Source organism: Cottoperca gobio, chromosome 5, assembly GCF_900634415.1.
Source record: "Cottoperca gobio chromosome 5, fCotGob3.1, whole genome shotgun sequence".
Taxonomy (NCBI): Eukaryota; Metazoa; Chordata; class Actinopteri; order Perciformes; family Bovichtidae; genus Cottoperca; species Cottoperca gobio.
Genome location: NC_041359.1, coordinates 26,255,880 through 26,275,611, shown reverse-complemented (window position 1 = coordinate 26,275,611; position 19,732 = coordinate 26,255,880). Strand labels below are relative to the sequence as shown.

The following is a 19,732-nucleotide window of genomic DNA, read 5'->3' as shown; positions in this document are numbered from 1 at the left end:
ATGATGTCATTACGGAAACGTGACGTCAACATCGTACGCACTTGAAGACCACAAGAGAAACTATTTAAAGTAATTTTAGAGGCACTGGTAAGAAAACAGTCACTTTTTGTTAACTCTCCATTTGTGCTTTGAGGGATGACTGATTGACTTTTGGGAATTAACGTAGTGATTTGAACAGCGGTACCTTTGCATTACTGTTGGATTGTGAAGATAATGCATAGCACCAAGGCCGTGTGCGCATACAAGCGAAGGACGAACTGAACACAAACACGATAACATGTCCCTATATGGAGATGTAACGGAACACCAATACAAAAACAAATAAACTCGCTAAATAAGGCATTTTACTTTGAATACATAATGAAACTAAGAGAAAGAAAATGTCATATTTGGTGAAAGTTTGGCAAAGCAAAAGAAAAATATAATAAATTATATGTAGCCACAAACATGTGACAAGGCAACAACTATGTTTTTTTTTTTTCCAACAAGAAATGTGACTTGTAAAGGACGAGACAGAAGTAGAAACAGCTCCACGACAAAACGTGTGCGCATGCATGCACACAGACACGCGCTCTCTGCCGTCATCACGCACACTCTCGAACACACATAAAGGAAATACAAGACAGTACGGAAACAGGTCAACATTCACAAAAAGACATTGTGCAAAAATAATGTTTTCATGTATGAAAACAAAACAAAAGTGAAGTCCAACATCATAAACGGAAACATTTGACATATAACCCCAAAATGCAGACCCTGTTCTGAGAAGACTGAATAAACAAGCGACTTGCATCTATTTAATGTACAGTACAGTCTGTTTGATACCAAAAACACTAGCACTAACCTCAATGCAAACATCCCCCTTGCATCTGTCAAGTATTCTTTTCCCAATGGAGAAACAAACGACAAGGTGAAAAGTAATAAATGGTGCATTTAAAGAAAGAAAGAAATCCCGCAATATACAGCGATAGATTTACATATTTAGAAACTCTTAGTATGAACTGCAATTAAAACTAACGTGAGGAAAAGCAATGAGACGGAGAGCAACAAAGAGGCACTGGACCCGAGCGACGCACACCGCGTTGTGTCCCTGCTCTTCCTGCTGTATCTGTAAGAACACACACTACTCCCTTTCACTGCTCGGATGGTCCACCACACACAGAACCAGAACGTGAGGAGACAAAGGGGCGATGAGCTGAAGGTCATGATTTTACACTATTCCTTCTGAGCCACTGTGTCGTCGATCTGCTGGAAGTTTATTCCATTTGGGATTCAGATAAAAGGCAACAACAGCGCAAAGTCCTCTTTTCTCAGGATCAAATCAATCTGCCTCCTGCCGCCCCCTGGTGGCCAGATCGAGCTCTTGACTTTGAAACTCCTCTCACTTTCCTCTGATATGGCCGATACTCTCAAAGTGACTTTGTGTCCGAGTTAAGAAAAACAACAACTTTACATGATCTAAAAAGTGATAAAAAGAAATTAATCTCGTGATTGTTCTCTGCTTTTATCAATAAAAGCAACAAAAAGGTGGAGTTCTTCTTGTTCTGAACATCTGTTGTACTCAACGTTTCCTGCTCTTGGAATCCGGATTATTATTAGTGTGAAAGAACATTTTTAACTCTCTAAACTTCTTTAAAAAAAGAAAGAAGTTATAGCAGCAATGGCATAGCATTGGTAATAGTAAAACAAAAAAGAAATATGAATGACCGGCCGACAAAGCTATCTTACGATTAAGATTTATTCCCTCCCTTGTATTGTGACCGTTTGTTGGCACGGTTTGCTTAATTGGAGTAAAAACGAAGAGAAACAAATGTGTTTTTTCTGATTTGGCAGCTTCTTTAAATGTAGTTTTATCCGTCACATCGAGATGATTTTGAGATTTTCAAAAGGGCTACACTCTGAAATGTGTTCTTGGTTGAGTAGCTCTTGCATATTAGGGTTTATGTCGATCAGTGTTTTCCTTTAGTATTGACCAGGAAATGTTGCTTTAATGTCACATGTATCTGGGAATGCTGGTTCAGACTCTTCAGTGTTACCGAGACACACTTTAAGGTTAATCTAGCATTGCACAGAGATAATCCAAACAAATATCAACTCAATTTAGTGGAGTGTGCCAGAAGTCAAAAGAACAGGACAGTACTCAGGCTCGGGCTTTGACCTTGAACATAAAACATACACAGGTGCTCTTCTGCTTGAGCTTCTCTGAATTCCCAAACGACGACTTTAGAGAGCCGCCTCTGACAGCTGAGCCACGACTCTCCATCGTCATCCTCGCAAACACACCACGTTGGATCCCTCTGAGCTTATAACCGGATCATTACTGCCAAAGCTGCTCCTTGGTTAACACATCTTGCCTGCAGTGTGTGTGTTGAGAAGTGTCCCCTCGATGCAGAATGAAGGGGAAGAATACACAGAAGATCATTTCTTACACAGTTTTTTTTGTATACAAGGAGGGAGTGAAGAGGGTGGGTGGGGTCTTGGTATATAAACATAACCAAGTTGAATATAATCATCATCGTTATTATTAGTCATCATCATAATAAAAGTCTTTACATGGACATTGACTGACAGACACGGCACAAACTTTACACTGTTGCTCAGTCGATAGCAACGAAGGAGGCGGGAGGAGAGAGCGGGGAGAGGCTGTCTCTCTGTCCTCTGCAGTTAGCTCCTCCTCTATGCTTCCTCTCCTTCCACCTGTCTCTGCTCCTCAATGTCCCGCTTCTCCTCCGCTGGTGCCTCCCCCCCTGTGTCCTCCAATCTTTCCTCTTTCTCCTCAGTTGCTGCTCCCTCAGGAGGGTTATGGGAGTCTGGTTCCTGGGGCTCTGCAGGCCCGCCCTCTTCAGTCGGAGAAAGGCCTGGGTCTGGAGCCGAGGTAGAGGGGATGGATGGAGATGAGGAGGACGCTGGGTGAGAGGTAACATTAGCCTTAACTGTACTTTCTGTCTCCTCCATCTTTCCCATCGCCGCCTTCTCCCTCTCCTCCTCTCTCTCCCCCTCCTCCCGCCCTCTCTTCCTCCTCCTCTTGGGGCTGCCCGGGGAGCCCTCTACAGCACCAGGAGGCATAGCGGGAAGCGCCATGATGCCACCGTGGGGCAAGAACATGTGCGGGTACAGCAGGCCGTGGGACATGCCCGGGATCAGGAAGGGGTTGAAGGTAAGATGGCTGCCGGCTCCTAGATGCGCAGCCCCAAGGTGGGCCCTGCTGGTGGAGGTGATGATGGCCGCCGCCTCCGCCACTCCTGCTCTTTTGTTGGCTTCGGCTGCTCCTTTCTCCTCCCGGCTCCTCTCCCTGTCACTCCCACCAGAGCTAGAAGAGGCGGCGCTCTCTCTGTCGGCAGGCGTCGTCGATGAGGGGCTGCCTGCCTCAGATGTAGATGGTGCGGTTGTCGTGGTGACCTTTGCAGCTGACAGCGAAGAAGAAGAAGAGGAGGAGCTGGGGTGAGGAGGAGGCTGCGCGTGCGCCATCATCGCGCCAACGCTGAACAAGGCGTGCTGTGGGATCGCAGCCCCATGGGGGTGCGGGATGCCATGCAGCATCATCGGTAACATACTCAACCCATTCTTGGCATCTTCTGCCGACACTCCAGCTCCACCAGCTGCAGAGAAGCCATGTGGGAATCCAGCTGCCATGATCCCGGAGATGGGAATCCCAGAAATACCACTGCGGAGGTTCTGCATGGCCACCATGGAGTCCATGCTGCTGATTAATCCACCGTTCATAAAAAGTGGGGGGCCGAGGCCAGAGGAGGCGGAATCGGAGACGGACAGGAGGGGCTTAGGCATCTCACTGCGAGGCCGACGTCCACGGCGCCGAGAGCCCAGGTCTCTGTTGACGGGCTCCGTCAGGATCCGAGCGAACTGACCCTCAGGGAGGAAACCCTGCAGCGGGAGCAGAGGAGGTCAAAGGTCGTGGAGTTAGAAGGTTATGACAGGACAGAAAGGAATCTGCATAACACGACTGAGGAAATGCAAAGTAAAGAAAAACAACGATAGCAGCAGAAATAAGAAGAAGAGAACGTTAAACGTGCTGCAGACATGTTTATGACTTACACAAGTGTATCATATTATACTCACAGAGTGTTTGACCACGTCAGCCCAGTCTGGAGCTACATAGTATTCTGAGTTGGCATCCAGCCACCTGGAAAGCTCTTTAATGGCTGGAGCCATAGCACCACCAAGCTGCCAGGCAGGAAGACACAGTGTTAGCATATAGATTCATATTCAGGATTCTTCCTTCACTTTACGGCATGGATACCTTTTCCCCATGACTCTATCAACAAACAACTTATATAGCTATTATTTAAACATGCCGCTAATGTGGGTGTGTGTGTGTGTGTGTGTGTGTTTTCTACCCTGCGTCCGGTGCCTCGGTGCACAACAGGAACCCTCTCTTCACCCGTCAAGGAGTTGATATCCAGCTTGGTGGGGTCTTTACAGCGATGCCTCCTCTGCTTCGGACGCTCCACAAAACCATGTAACAGACCTGCTCCGGACTGGACGGGACGCAGGGAAGAGGAAGTGACGCAGGGAAGAGGAAGTGACGCAGGGCTGGATTGCACTGACAAAGACTTAGCTAATTAATAGTCAATGGGCAGCGTATGTTGTTACAATGGTTGAAGTGAATTTAATCCATATGATTTAATCCATAAACCCCGATCTATAAGATGGACAAACATAAATGTCACTGCAGCGTTCAGTACTGCCAATGCAACTACTTATGTATTTGATAATGCATTATGTATAATAATGATTTATTTTTTTACACTACAAATATTAAACTTGGGGCTTTTCTGTAACTTTATAATTTGTGAATACATTATTTTTTAAATAAAGTCATGGAACAGTAAAGCGTTCACGCCCGTTCAGTCTGATTCAGCTCAAGCAAACCCACCATGTTTTATTCATCACCCCGGGGAATAAATTACGATCATAATAATGATGGTATATCTGTGTAGGCCGTTTCTTAAAGATACAAAGTGATGGAACAAACAGGATCCCGGGGTGGCTGGAAGAGCCGAGGCTCAGTGAGAGGATGAAAAGCTCTCGGCTCTCCCCCCAGCAGCTCCTGCTGAGAAGCACTTCACCGACTCTGGAGAACAGAGTTCTGATAAAACAGCCCATGTACGCAAAGTCAACTTCTTTGGGAGAAATCACTGTTATAAATACTACGAACTAAGTCGCTCTAACAGAGGCGACACCACTCTTAAATGGTGACACCCTGGACTTTAGGTATTTAGGACGTTTCTTTGATCATGTAAGCGTCTAATCAGGGCTCGAGCGGCTCCTTGTACAACATTTAGCTACCACTTTATCAGGTACACCTTCACGCCCACTCGTCCGATCGGCCACTAAGCAGCCCCAACCGCCCCATGAACTAAAAATGTCCCGATCAAGTTCAGCCACAATCACAATCACCGTTTCTGTAACTCTGGTCTGGTTCAGACGCTCTGAGCAGGTGAGCAAAATGCAATTACAACCAATGAAGAGAATCCCCTTCTGTCAACACGAAGCACTTGGCACAATGTATCTGTATAATATATAGACCCTAAGGGTGTCAGAGTAATATGAAATAGATGTCATATGTACAAGAGTGAATAAGCAATGAAGGAGAGACTCACAAATTCCTGAACTTGACATAAAACTCCTCTGTCTCCTCCGCTTGGTCCTCTGATGATGGAGTCTGGGGAGCAAGGGGGGGAGGGAGGGAGGGAGAGGGATTCAGTGAAGTAGAAATGAATATTTGAAGAGCAGCAGGAGAGAGAATTTAAGAACGAGGGGGAAGAAATAATGTAATACACATAATACGTGTGTGTGTGGGTGTGTGTGTTCTTTCTTCTTCACCTCTTTCTTCACTGATTTGACAGACAGAATTTTCTCAATGATGTTGGCCTCGTCTTCAGGTGGTTCCTGAGGGAGAGGAAGACAGAAAACATTAGCAGCCTTCACGGATGAAGGTCAGTTCACACGGTTTGTGATCACACAGCAGCGTAATAAAGACTTGCATCTAAATAATTCCCAGAAGCCCCTCACATCATTTAGGATGTGGATTATACAAAATGCTGCCAATAATGATGAGAGGATGTATCATACGGAGAGGTAATGGTTTGTCCACAACAGCAGTGTTTAACTACAGAATGAACACAAACATGTGCTCAACAGGTGATCTGTGTCCCAGACCTCAGCCTGCCATGCCAGAGCGGTGGCGTTGAGCGCCGAGATGCGACCGGCTCCAAGAACTGCGATCGTCTCTCCGTCATCGTCCACCACCTTGAAGTCCAAATCCTCGTTATACTTCCTCCTCTTGACCTGACGTCCCGAACGCCGCTTCTAAAGAACGGGAAGGGAAGACGGATGAATAGATAGAAAGAAATAGAGGAATGTGAGATAAGAGAGGAAGAGGAAGGATGGAGAAGGAGAAGAGGAGTTAGGGAATTGGGAAAATGGAGGACACAATACAATGAGGTATTGAAGTGAAATGAGGGGGAAGTGTAAGAGAAAGGAGAGAGGGAGCGGGGAGGGGAGGGGAGGGGGGAAGAAGAGATATGAAGGTGAAAGAGCAGAAAGAAGGTCAGAAAGACAGCAGAGAAAATAAAGGACGGCAGGAGGAAGTGAGCGAATGACAGAGGATATAATCAAGAAACAAGAAGAAAGAAGGAAGGAAGGAAGGGAGGAAGAAAGGAAGGAAGGAAGGAAGGGAGGGAGAAAGGAAGGAAGGGAGGAAAGAAGGAAGGGAAGAAGAAAGGGAAGAAGGAAGGTAGGAAGGAAGGAAGGAATGAAGGAAGTAAAGAAGGAAGGGAGGAAGGAAGGAAGGAAAGAAGGAAGGAAGGGAAGAAGGAAGATAGGAAGGAAGGAAGGAATGAAGGAAGTAAAGAAGGAAGAGAGGAAGGAAGCGAAGAAGGAAGGGAGGAAGGAAGGAAGGGATGAAGAAAGGAATGAAGGCAGGAAAGAAGAATGGAAGGAAGGGAGGAAGGATGGAAATAAGGGAGGAAGAAAGGAAGGAATGAAGGAAGTAAAGAAGGGAGGAAGGAAGGAAGGAAGGAAGGAAGGAAGGAAGGAAGGAAGGAAGGAAGGAAGGATGAAGAAAGGAATGAAGGAACGAAAGAAGGAAGGAACGAAGGAAGGGAGGAAGGAAGTAAAGAAGAAAGGAAGAAAGGAAGGAAGGGTGGAATGAAGGAAGTAAAGAAGGAAGGGAGGGAGGAAGGGAGGGAGGAACAAGACAAATGCAAAGATGGAAACAACCTGACAAAGGTTAGGGAAGTTTTTAACCATTTGCTGCTACGAAGCCATTTAATGTGATTAAAGTGATATCACATGGAAACTGAGCACACAGCTTTTTATCCGAAGATACCCAAAGTAAAGTATAAGCTGCTCTTCAACCATTTGCAGCAGCTGCATGATTTTGGGCTCATTCAAAAGATAACTCTCTTATTGTTCAAAACAGTGAAGAATCAGTCCAAGAGCTTCTGGCACTGAGTAATAGTGGTCTGAATATACTGAATGTGAAGAAAATACACTCCGTCTGAAGTTTGTTGTTGAAAAAGATGTCTGAAGATGGTACAGCTGGTAGTCCTGAGCTGAAATACACGATAGAAACATAGAACCAAGTGTTATCAAGTTCACCACCAAACTTCAGATAAAAGGATAAAAACTTAATTTATTAGACAGGTTTGTCCAAGAGTAACACCGGGCGTACACCAACTGTGTAATATGTACTGTACATATTATAATATTTATTAATTAATGTTATTTTATGTATTTATAAATAACAATTATATACAAATATTCCCTGTTAGTAGTAATCACACAGAGGAAGTGAAGTATAAACACATTTCTTTCTAATATTTTTATGGTTTTTTTGTATTTGTTTCTGTACAATAAATAATAAATATTATTTTGGAAATACATTTTATTTTGAAAAAACGCCCTAACGATCTAACGAAATTTCCTTTACGATGCGTGCGCCACCAGGACGCTGAGCTGGTCCAGGGTCAGTCTCATTGGCTCATGAAGGTTGTAAAAGACCCATCGAAGCTCCGATTGGCTCAAATGAAGTGTCAATCTAACGCTGAGAGCCCGCGCTAAAACCAGGACAGTGTCTGAACCGTGATGAGAGCACGAGATATTAAGTTATGACTGTTTATGATCACACAATGTACAAATCGATCAGCTGATTGCACAGATTACAACACCTGTTCATGGACTTTTATCGATGTGACGATGTTCACAGTGGATATCTTTTACCGGAGACGAACGTGTGGACCTCTGACAATGCCTCAGGAGCGTCTTTTTCAACATATTGCTGAAAAGAGGATATTTATGAGGCTTTATAGGTAAGTGGGCTCAAAGTTATGATTTTGAGTGTACTTGCTGGTTTGAGGAGCTGATTGAACCGCTGTTGTGATTTTCATCTCCAGATTAAAATAGACGAGATTCTAAGCTTTACAAAAATATAATTATTTTTATTTCTTTTTTTCAGAATTCAAAAATGTACATGTACAGGTGCAATAAAACTCCTGCTGGGCCCGCACCTTCTAAGAGGTTAAAAGAAGAACAGCAGGTAATTACATGTTCAGGTACATGACATGTTGCCGTACGTGATGAAAACATCTAACCCAACTGCTGTGGCTGCTGTCACACATGTAAGATTATTAAAAATGTATATACGTTGTCAAATTATAAAGGATGCATTGATATCTTTGTGACATTAACAACGTGCAGCTTCTGGTTTACGCCTACAAGAACATCTCTCCCATTTTAAAAGACCGCAATTCCCAAAAGCCCGTCGGCTTCCTGTCACAACAAGTTAGAAGCGATTCTTCCCTCATTATATACACACACACACACACACACACACACACACATATATATACACATATATATATATACACACATGTATGAACTCCTTTCAGCCCACTGTGTCCACTCACCGCGTTATCCAGGGGGTCTTGCCTCTCCTCTCCACCCACGTTGTGGGCTGGCATTGAGGTAGTGTCGTCACTCTCCGCCCCCTCCTTGGCAGCCAGCTCCTGGTTTCTCCTCTTTCCCTTCTTCTTCTTCTCCACCGGCGCTGCACCAGGATCTCTGGGAGGACAGGAATTCTGATGAGTAATTAGCAGCTTGAGTAGCCCGCAGCGGCGTTTTCTCACTAAGCCAGAAGCTGCGAGCTCGACTGCTCCCTGAGGATTTGTAGAGGGCTGGTTGAGACGGTGCAAACATCTCTGTAGGTGCCATTATTTCCCAATCATGAAGACAAAGGACAAACACTGAGACCAACCAGCCGCTGAAAGATCGGAGCACGCTTTGGATGGCGAAGCTTACAGCAGGTCTATGGAGGTGGAGATCTAATGACGTATTTGCATATTTGTGACATATTCGGATTTTTATCTTTAGCTTATTTTATGGGAAATTAGCTAAAGTTTGATTTGATTGAGTCTCTAGGAAGTAATCGGGATATTTCCATTCAGTTGTAGATAACTGATGAAGAGGTGAAGGAGGGAAGAAATAAAAAATAAAATAATCCAGCCACTTCAACTTCAAGTGCGAGTTACATTCTGAAAATGTAAACATGGTTTTGTCAGATGAAATCCAAAATCGGAGGCGTGCGCTCCGACTTATCAGCTAATGAAGTTAAATACAGTTTTATATGGTGGGAGGTGTCAGCTGGTCCCCCCAAATTACATCTAGTAAATGTGTATACACAGAGAGCAAGACTAGTCTGAAATAATTGATTGATAATTATGTGAATGTCATATTTCTATATACCAAGATATGGCAGAAGTGATAAAATAAACTTCTAAAAGGATTTTTATTGTATTTAAATCAGTCCCTAAATATGTACAGATTATGCATGTGTGTGTGTGTGTGTGTGTGTGCTCCTCTAACACATCCTGGTGTGTGCTGTGAATGGAAAGCTCAGTGAAAGTGTGACAAACACACACACACACACACACACACACACACACACACACACACACCAGCTTCTCTCCAACTGTTTTGTTGTCAATTCATATTTATTTTGCACAGTAGATCAGATAGTTTGACCCACTTTGCTGAACGTGCATTTGACCCCATTCATGAGACTGCTGTCACTGATTCATCTCACACACAGAGACGTGTCTGCAGCTGGAGCTCCACACACACACACACACACACACACACACACACACACACACACACACACACAGAGTTTATTACATACAAACCATTACATCAGACCTTTATTCTGAGAATGAAAGTTATCTATAGTCTGTATAGTCTATAGTTTTAAGTTCTTCATTTTAACTTGCAAAATAGAGCTTTATTATTTAGAATAAAGTAACAACACAAAAAAAAAAGTTTCAGTGAGCTTTAAAAACTAAATGGGCTTAAAAAGCCATAAAAACAGAAAGAACATGACGATAATTTGTGCACACAAACGAGTCATAAAGTGCTTCTGCTGTGCACATTAAAAGATGTAAGTCGTCTCCAGTCTGATGGGATGTTTGGGTTTCACGCAGTTCGGTTTGGACAGATACAAGGATATCATGTCATCTCGAATATCCCTCGAACATGCGTTAAAATGTTAACAATATTGTTTAACATTATGTCCATATGTTATTTGTGCACACATTATTAATTTGAGAGCATAAATGACAAATTAGTTGTGATTTCCCCCCCCCCAGCAGCTGCAGGCTCTGTAGTACAATAGAAGTGACGACATCTTTAAATCTGTATTTATCAGACCCTCTGAGAACTCGTATTCTTCTTTTAAAAACAGACGCTGGCTCTGCAGAGAGCGACGGGGGAAGTTAAGACTGTCCTGGCAACTGTGGCAGAAACGGATAAAACTGCAGTTAATGAGTGAGCAGTGAGAAAAGACAAAGCAACAGATTAAGATGGATTTAAAACTGCACGGCATGAGGACTTTTTAATCTTCTTGTGACTGCGGAGTCTGAACAAAACATGACCCGGCACTGGAGCGGGCCTGGACATGACCCCGAGTCAGTGAAGTCCACAAGGCCTCGTCCTTCTCCTCAAATCAACCACTCCTTCTCTCCTTCAGTCTCATCTGTACTCCCTTCTTTCATATCATTACTCTGTTGCTTCTTATCTTTTCTCACCCTCCCTCAGTCCATCTCTCTCAGCAGTAATGGTCATCTCTTCCCTCCTTAATCCTTGTTTTATTCCCGTTGGCGTTTCTTCTCTTCCTCTTACACTCATCTGCAGTTCTTTCTCCCGCTGTCTCTCATTAGTCTGCTGCTGCCTTTGACTTCCCATGAGTGACTCATCTCTCACACGTCTAACGTCCTTCCCTTTTTCCTCTTTCCACGTGTTGCCTTTCTTTCTCTCGTTCACATTAAAACCAAATCTCAACTTTGCTCTTGACAAAGTCAACCAGAAATATATTTCTGATCTGCACTTCTCTCTAGTCGAGAGTGAATTCAGACTCTTAGCCACAACTCAACAGGTGTCCTGCCATCACAAATACACACACACACACACACACACACACACACATCATTCACCTTTGCACAGATTCAGGAAGTCAGGATGTCTCTGGCTGGGATATTCTGCATTATTTAGATTATCGGAATCGTTACGAAGGAAGGAATGGAGGAAGGAAGGAAAGAAGGAAAGAAAGAAGGAAGGGAGAAAGGAATGAATGAATGAAGGGAGGAAGGAAGGAAAGACGGAAGGAAGGAAAGAAGGAAGGGAGGAAGGAAGGAAAGAAGGAAGGGAGGAAGGAAGGAAAGAAGGAATGAAGGAAGGGAGGAAAGAAGGAAAGAAGGGAGGAAGGGAGGAAAGAAGGAAGGGAGGAAAGAAGGAAGGGAGGAAAGAAGGAAGGGAGGAAGGAATTAATGAATGGAGGAAGGAAGGAAAGAAGGAAGGGAGGAAGGAAGGAAAGAAGGAAGGAAGGAAAGAAGGAAGGGAGGAAGGAAGGAAAGGAGGAAGGGAGGAAGGAAGGAAAGGAGGAAGGGAGGAAGGAAGGAAGGAAAGAAGGTATGAAGGAAGGAGAGGAATGAAGGAAAGAAGGAAGGGAGGGAGGAAAGAAGGAAGGAAAGAAGGAAGGAAGGGAGGAAGGAATGAATGGAGGAAGGAAGGAAAGAAAGAAAGAAAGAAGGGAGGAAGTAAGGAAGGAAAGAAGGAAGGAAGTTACACATTTGTTTCACGGTCTTTCAGATCTTTCCCATTCTCTCCTTCGATCATTTATATCTCTCAGACGTGTCAGGAGGTCTTACCTGGGCTTGCGGCCCCTCTGTTTGGGTGCTGAGGGGACTGGGGTCTTGCTGTTGGCCTGTCTGTGGTTCTTGCCATGGCTCAGGGCGCTGTGGGCCTGACCCTTAGTGTGGACTCCTGGCGTAGGAGGAGGTGCTGTCGGAGGAGTGAAAGAAACATGAGAAGCCTGGACGTGAGTGAGTCAAAGGTAGAGGCTCTTTAGAATGACTTCAGCCATTCTTGACCTGGACATCAGAGGAAGAGTCAGGGATCAGAAACTAGAGAGATTCTTTCTGGCATCCAGCAGACAGAGCGCTGATCCAGAATTACTTTCACTTTGTTGTTGCTTTAGCTAACAGGCAGCTAACAGGCAGCTAACAGGCAGCTAACAGGCAGCCAACAGGCAGCCAACAGGTAGCCAACAGGTAGCCAACAGGTAGCCAACAGGTAGCCAACAGGCAGCTAACAGGTAGCTAACAGGCAGCTAACAGGCAGCTAACAGGCAGCTAACAGGCAGCTAACAGGCAGCTAACAGGCAGCTAACAGGCAGCCAACAGGTAGCCAACAGGTAGCCAACAGGTAGCCAACAGGCAGCTAACAGGCAGCTAACAGGCAGCTAACAGGCAGCTAACAGGTAGCTAACAGGCAGCTAACAGGCAGCTAACAGGCAGCTAACAGGCAGCTAACAGGCAGCTAACAGGCAGCTAACAGGCAGCTAACAGGTAGCTAACAGGTAGCTAACAGGTAGCTAACAGGCAGCTAACAGGCAGCTAACAGGCAGCTAACAGGCAGCTAACAGGCAGCTAACAGGCAGCTTTAGAGACAGGGGACATGTGATTGGTTGAAAGATCAGAGGACGAAAAGTGTCGTTATAAAATAAAATAAATGACTAAATAAAAAATTGCCAATGGCAAAATTCCAGGTAAAATCCAAAAATAACACGTTAATGAACATCTGTTTGTCTCATAACCGCAGGAGTCACATTTCTGATGTGTCCATTGGCCTAACTGGAACGTGGAGACTTGAATAAGAAGCGGCTCTTCTGAAAAGAGATGTCAGTTACTATGCAAAGCTGATTATGTCGCATGAAAGAAAACTTTAAACGTGTCCTGTGACATTTGCATACTTATCAGCACTTCACTAAAGCTTTTAATTGATGCTAAACACACATGCATAATTCATACATTTCATAATTTGACATGTTTTAAAGACATTCGGCATCATCTCATGAGGAGTGGCGTCTTCAAAACATGCAATGATGCAAGTTTTAATTCTCACTAGAAATCTATTTTTCAGCTTTAAAAGACCGATAACGCATCCATCCACCCACACACACACACACAGCCGTAATTAATTCCAACAATTATATTATGATGAGATTCATTTATACCGACACGTCTGATCATGATTTAAGGACATTTAAGAATAGAACAGTTCTCATCAGTAACTTCCAATTAGTGCAGACATCTTCTGGCGTCAAAGCTCGTTGTGAGACTCTTCTGTCTCTTTTTCTTTGGTTGTTGAGACACACACACACACACACACACACACACACACACACACACACACACACACACACACACACACACACACACACACACTATTGAAAGTCTGTCTGGATCCGATGTACTAAAGACTCAACTGTAGCAGAGGTTCACTTGTTTTAAGGGCACAACAAACATTGTTACGGTCACATGACTGAAGTAATCTGTCTGCATTTAAAGATAATTCACTTCTTTAAACATATATAAAGAAACAGAACGTATAAAAGGTGAAATATCAGTGCGTACCTTGATTGATGGGAACAGGAGGAAGGACTTTGACCTTCGGTTTCCTTCCTCTTTTGCCGGGCACCTTAACAGGTATTGTGACTGTGGCCACCGTTGTTTTCCCCACTGCCACATTCTTCAGCTCTGTCCTGCCCTCCTTCCCCTTGGTCCTTCGCTCCTTTCGCTCCTTGCCTTCCTTGGGCTCCTTGGGCTCCTTGGGCTCCTTGGGCTCCTTGCCTTCCTTGGGCTCCTTGCCTTCCTTGGGCTCCTTGCCTTCCTTGGGCTCCTTGCCTTCCTTGGGCTTCCTCAGTGTGACCACCGTGGCCAACTTCTCCTCCCTTCGTTTCTTTGGTTTGCTGCTTTCCCTTTCCTCCACCTCCACCTTCTCCCGTTGTCTCTTGTCCTTTTTCTTCCGTTTCTTCTTCACCCTGCCTCCTCCTCCTCCTCCGTCGTCCTCCTCGCTCAGGGAGGAAGGCGGTCGCGGGGCTCCTCCGGAGTGCTTAGCGGCGTGGGCCCCGACCACCGCGCAGTGATTGGACATCGCCGTGCTGCCCACGGGGGTGAGGAGGCGGAGCTGGTCCTTGGGGCCCACAACCAGGTGTCCCCGCGGGATTGTAGGAACTGTGGTTTGTGCGTTACTCTTTTGATCCGTGGCGGGGGAGGCGGCTGCTGCAGCGGAGGCCGGAGGTGGCGTGTGCTTAAGGACACCAGTTAACATCTGAAGAACAAAAACATTATCAGTGTTCTCGTTCACTCATTAATTACAGCTAGCATGTTAAGCTGTCAATCAACACTTCCTGCAGAGCTTTCACACTAAAGACTTCCCACTTTTATTGTGAAACTTCTGCAGGAAGTTGCATCGAGGAGGTTTTAACACAGAAGGAGTGAATATAATTAATTAGTAGGGTTGATATGCATCATGATACAGCGGCTAAGATTCAATATATTGCTTTACTGTAAGACGATATATTGCAATTTTAAGTCTAATTTTAGGGAAACTTTAAAAAAAAACACACTATATGAATAAATTCTGAGCAAAACAAGTAAACTTTATGCATCATTGCACTACTTTTTGTGCAATCTATTAAAAATAATGATAATATTGGAATATGAGGTTGAAGCGATGTTCATCAAATGTACGACTTTCACCCCTCCCCCTCCCTCTGCTCAGTATTTTTAATTACTATCACCTACAATGGCTTTAATACACCGCAGTAGAAAGGATAGAAATTGGGAAACAAGGAGAAAGGGGAGGGGAACATTAAATAATTGAGGATTTAATGAACAGCAAACACTCAATAATCATGTGCGCTGTTCGATGTGTGAATCATGATACGACTAAAAATCTTAGTATGCAGAATATTCTCCCATCTACGCAGGATGTTACAGCTCTTCCCAAACAGCTGGACCACAAAGAGACGGAGAGCGTTAACACTATTTAATGATCTGCTACACAAGGTTATCGAGGGCAGGCTGGAGGACAGGTTGAAGGAGGCTTAAGTTTGTGCCGTTTCTGGCTGATGAGTCAACATCTCCTCACAGTGCAGCCAGTGTGAGACAGCATGTCTGTGCTGCTCCCATGTGACTGTGCTCAAAGGGTTTTACATGAATCCAGTGAAAGGAGAAGCCCCCAGCAGATGTATACTACAGCCCTCAGGGGAGGTAAGAATAGATATTACTGCTCTGAAACATGAAACGTATTACTTCCTGTATACCAGACATTTTCCCAGAAGAAGATCAGCGCTTAGAAAAGTAAATGTTGTTGAAGACTTAAGAGAGGAACAAACATGATCAGATCTAACACCGGCTGAGCTTTGCTCTTCAGACGAGCAGAGACTACAATATGGAACATTTAAATGTGCATCATGTGGCACGACTTCACACTGTGGTCGTAGGTTTCTTGATCGTCTTTGGCCGTCCTTCCTACAGGAACACCACGAGCACTACGATGCTTCTGCTCGCTTACATATAAAAGATGTTGAGCCACGAAGACATAATGGTAACGCTGAAAAGTCGAAACCATGTCTGCGACTTCACCGTTTCTTCCACTGCGTTGTACAAACACTAAAACCCAGTTGCATCCTCTCCTGCAGCAGTGCATGGCCACCATGACTACGTCTGTAAGACTACTGGAGGACACATGCAGGCTTCCCATCCACCTTCCTGCACCAGGTTGTCAGCTGTAAAGACGTTTAGGTGGGAGTGTTAGATATTCTGTGCTAGATATTATAATAAGTCTCCGGTGTCTGCATAAATACTTGCAACCATAAATATTCATGACTAGTAGGTGGACCTCAAGGTCAGCATAGCATGTGGGCAAATTGTATTATCCGTTTAAAATCAGAGATGCTTCAATAACTGGCTTCATGTCACGTAGACCAAAATTGAGATCCCTCCGAGGTTTAATGAAGCTGGTTATGAGCTCTGTCGTGTTTGTTCAGCGACGAGGGGACACGGGAAACGAGATGGCAGTGGTGCATTGTTTCAACTCAATTCTTCCACCCGCCCCCCCCCCCGCTGAGGCCTGACTCCACCCAACGTTTGTCAAGCGGCACTAACAAAAGTATGAACAGACATTAAATAATAAATCAATGCACAGTGCTGTACTACATCCAGATGATAGATATAAATATAAGGACTGGAGACGCTTATGTTGCAATAACCAGTAAGTGCTTTTTTTACACAAGGGCATGCTGAGATCAATAGATGAGTCGTCTCGACGGCACGATTGAGGGTTGATGGTTGGTCGGGGTGAGAGTTTTGTCCGCGGCTGCTCTCGGTGGATGGAATTGGTGGCAGACTTTCTTGTCGTGCAGCTTACGAATCACTTTGTTCCCGTTCTCCTTTCTCTCTTGGTTCGAAATCAAAGAATCGTGGAATAGGCACATTTGCTTTGTTTTTGCTAACGAGGGCGGACATCTTTCCTGCTGGAGCTACACGGGTAATTACAGCGTCAGAAGTACGCTAGCATGTTTTATGAGACGCTACAACAATGCGGTGACGCATAGAGAAAGACAAAATATACAAAATGTATAACATTCGTTGCATAATTGAATATCTTTCTGTTATTGTAGAAGTGAGGACAATTATCGTGCTTAACCAATATCGTGTTGTAACGATAATCTCTAGCCTAGAACATACCGTATTAAATGTCCATGTCAAAAAAAGACGATGACTACCCTGTGAAATAAAAGGTTACATTCCGAGTTCTCCAATATTACCAGATGCATATTGTTTTAACAATATCTAAAAATATAATTTCATCATTTTCAGACTAAATGATTTGTCCCCGACAAGCTGGTGCTCGTCTCACGATGGTGCGATGCAGTCGGTTCTACTTGAAGAAATGTCTCAGTTACCCAGAACACACCAGGATAAGCGCTATATAACGTTGGCATTAAAAAAGCCATTTCCATTATTGTAGTTTCTCTCGACTTGTTATCGTCTTCATGGCGTTTTGTTTGGTATCTACGATCCTTTGTTTGGTTCAGTTGCTGTTATTTGGGCTCTTGATGTTAGCAGCAGGTGGTTTGTGGTGTTTGTTTACTTTATGTGTCATTTATGTATCTAATTATGTATATTACAAAGCCAGTTTTTCTCCTCAGTGATTTTTATAATCGTTGTAACTAATGCCCGTGTTCTGTAATTATTTATTTCTGTTTCGGGCACTGGTGAATGAATTAAGCTGAATTAACAAAAGACTGCCGCACCGAGCAAAACGACTAGAAATAAACTGCATTATAGAATCAAACTCCACGGTGAAAGCCTTCTGCTCCACGAGAATAAATGGGAGTGTGTGTGTTTAATGAACGCTGCTTCATAATGAAGAATAATATGCTACCTGATTGATCCCTGTGAGGAAATTATTTCTACTTTGCTGCAACAGCGGAAGGTCAGAGCAAAGGGTCAGCTATTAAACACCGTGCAGGAAGTGGCTTGAATTAGAGCATGAACACAGTAATACATTCACACCTCTGCTAAAGAAAGCATACAAACATTGACGTCTACTATAAAAGGAAAGAAACCGTTTTATCAGAAAACACAATAAGAAACGGGTGCAGCCAAACGCTAAATATTTTAAACGAATCAATAATGAATGGCTGCCGAGTGTTGGGAAGACGTGTGCCTTTATCCGAAGGTCGTATGGAGGGCCGGGGAGTCAATAAGCTGGGGTACTGGCCTTCTGATTGACAGAACAGTGTGTGAGAGTGAAGCAGACGGCGGAGTGGGTCTGATTCACATCGACTGAAGCTGCTGATGGACACCGTGTTTCTAAAAGAGCGCTCCCTCTGCACACTGCTGAACACCAGCCGCACTAAACCCACTGTGCATTAAAGGCCATGTTTGTGTTGGTAATGTCAGCCTTACAGGAATCGCTGAGTCGTATGTGACTGGTTGCATATTATGGGATGTATCTTTGCTCTGCAGGAATACCACCCCGTAAGCGTTGGCTGCAGTTTGTGAGGATATGATTTACAAACGGACAGACGGAGGACGAACTCACATCGAGGTTCCTGATGCAACGTAGCGTCTCTGTAGAATGCATCGCTCTCGCCTTCTCGCAGATGCATGCACTAAATATCATGCACTAAATATCATGCGCGATACAAACTCAACTGAATTTGGGAAGTATAATCCCTAATGTATACATCCTGCCGTGTCTTCATCGCATCAGTATACCAGACTTCCACATTTGATTTAAAAAGGTTAAGAGTTGGATTCAAACGATGCTTTGACAAACAACTCCAGTGTGTTCTGCAAACAGAGAGAAGCTTCACACATAACGTCTCCAATGAATACACACGTCGAGTGTGCAACATGTAGCTGCACGTACCTACCTGCACGTACACAGGTAATGAGTATGTTAGATTCGAGCATCACGTCCTGACTGATATAAACACACGAGTGAAGAGTGACACGTTGTATGGACTCTGCAGAAACACTGCAGACACTCGACATGCTGCAGCATGAAGGCGTTCAGTAGTGGAGGACACATCTCTACTTATATCTAAAGGCACTTATATTGGTTCGGCTTATTTGTAGCGAACAGCTGAATTCGTATTCGTTTGTTTGTTTGTTGCACTTTTGTTTGGCTGATTTGAAGCATCTCAACAAATAAACCATTAAAACAAAACATTGTCTAACGAACACCAAGCCTGAAAAACAGATCCCCAGTGGAGTCTTTGAGGACGGAGAACGTTCAAATCTTTGACACGGTGCTAACAAATCAGACCTCCCCCCCGCCCCCCCCCGCCACTACGGTGAAAGAAATGTGCTGCCGCTTTAATTATTAAATACACATAAAATGAATCAATTAGTGATACAGCGTGCTGCCTCTTGCATCTAAAAAACTTCATGCACAAAAACAGAAGCAACAATCCAATCAGTTGGGGCTCGGGATGCAGACAGGTATCGACCGCCAGCTGTTAGTGTTTAATATACATACAGCGCCGTGTGCAGCACGGTCCACCGTCTGCTTCTGCAATGCTGCTGCTGGTGGGCTCAGTCCATCTGTATGTGAAGTGAGAGACTACACTTTCCGTACCAATGTCACCGCCACAATCTGTAGCACATTTATTTTGCACTTGGCAAAGGAAGCGGCCGTGTTTCTGTGAACGCGCCAGCGTCGGCTCATTACTGCGATTGTGTGGAATTTTAAATCAGAAAGGTTGAGCTCTGAACACGGCTGCTGAAAATGTCGCTCACACACACACACACACACACACACACACACACACACACACACACACACACACACACACACA

The 19,732-nt window shown here is 44.3% G+C and overlaps 1 protein-coding gene across 1 annotated transcript in view; it reads right to left on the bottom strand.

The window, feature by feature from the left end:
• Positions 1 to 19,732, bottom strand: part of chd6 (chromodomain helicase DNA binding protein 6) — a 47,687-nt gene that overhangs the window by 2,921 nt on the left and 25,034 nt on the right. Inside the window, exons 3-8 of the mRNA XM_029430744.1 lie at positions 13,989 to 14,685; positions 12,222 to 12,354; positions 8,931 to 9,084; positions 6,181 to 6,330; positions 5,845 to 5,910; positions 5,622 to 5,683 (exon numbers count right to left, since the gene is read on the bottom strand). Of these exons, the coding sequence (XP_029286604.1) occupies positions 5,622 to 5,683; positions 5,845 to 5,910; positions 6,181 to 6,330; positions 8,931 to 9,084; positions 12,222 to 12,354; positions 13,989 to 14,685 (1,262 nt within the window). The remainder of the gene's footprint in view (positions 1 to 5,621; positions 5,684 to 5,844; positions 5,911 to 6,180; positions 6,331 to 8,930; positions 9,085 to 12,221; positions 12,355 to 13,988; positions 14,686 to 19,732) is intronic.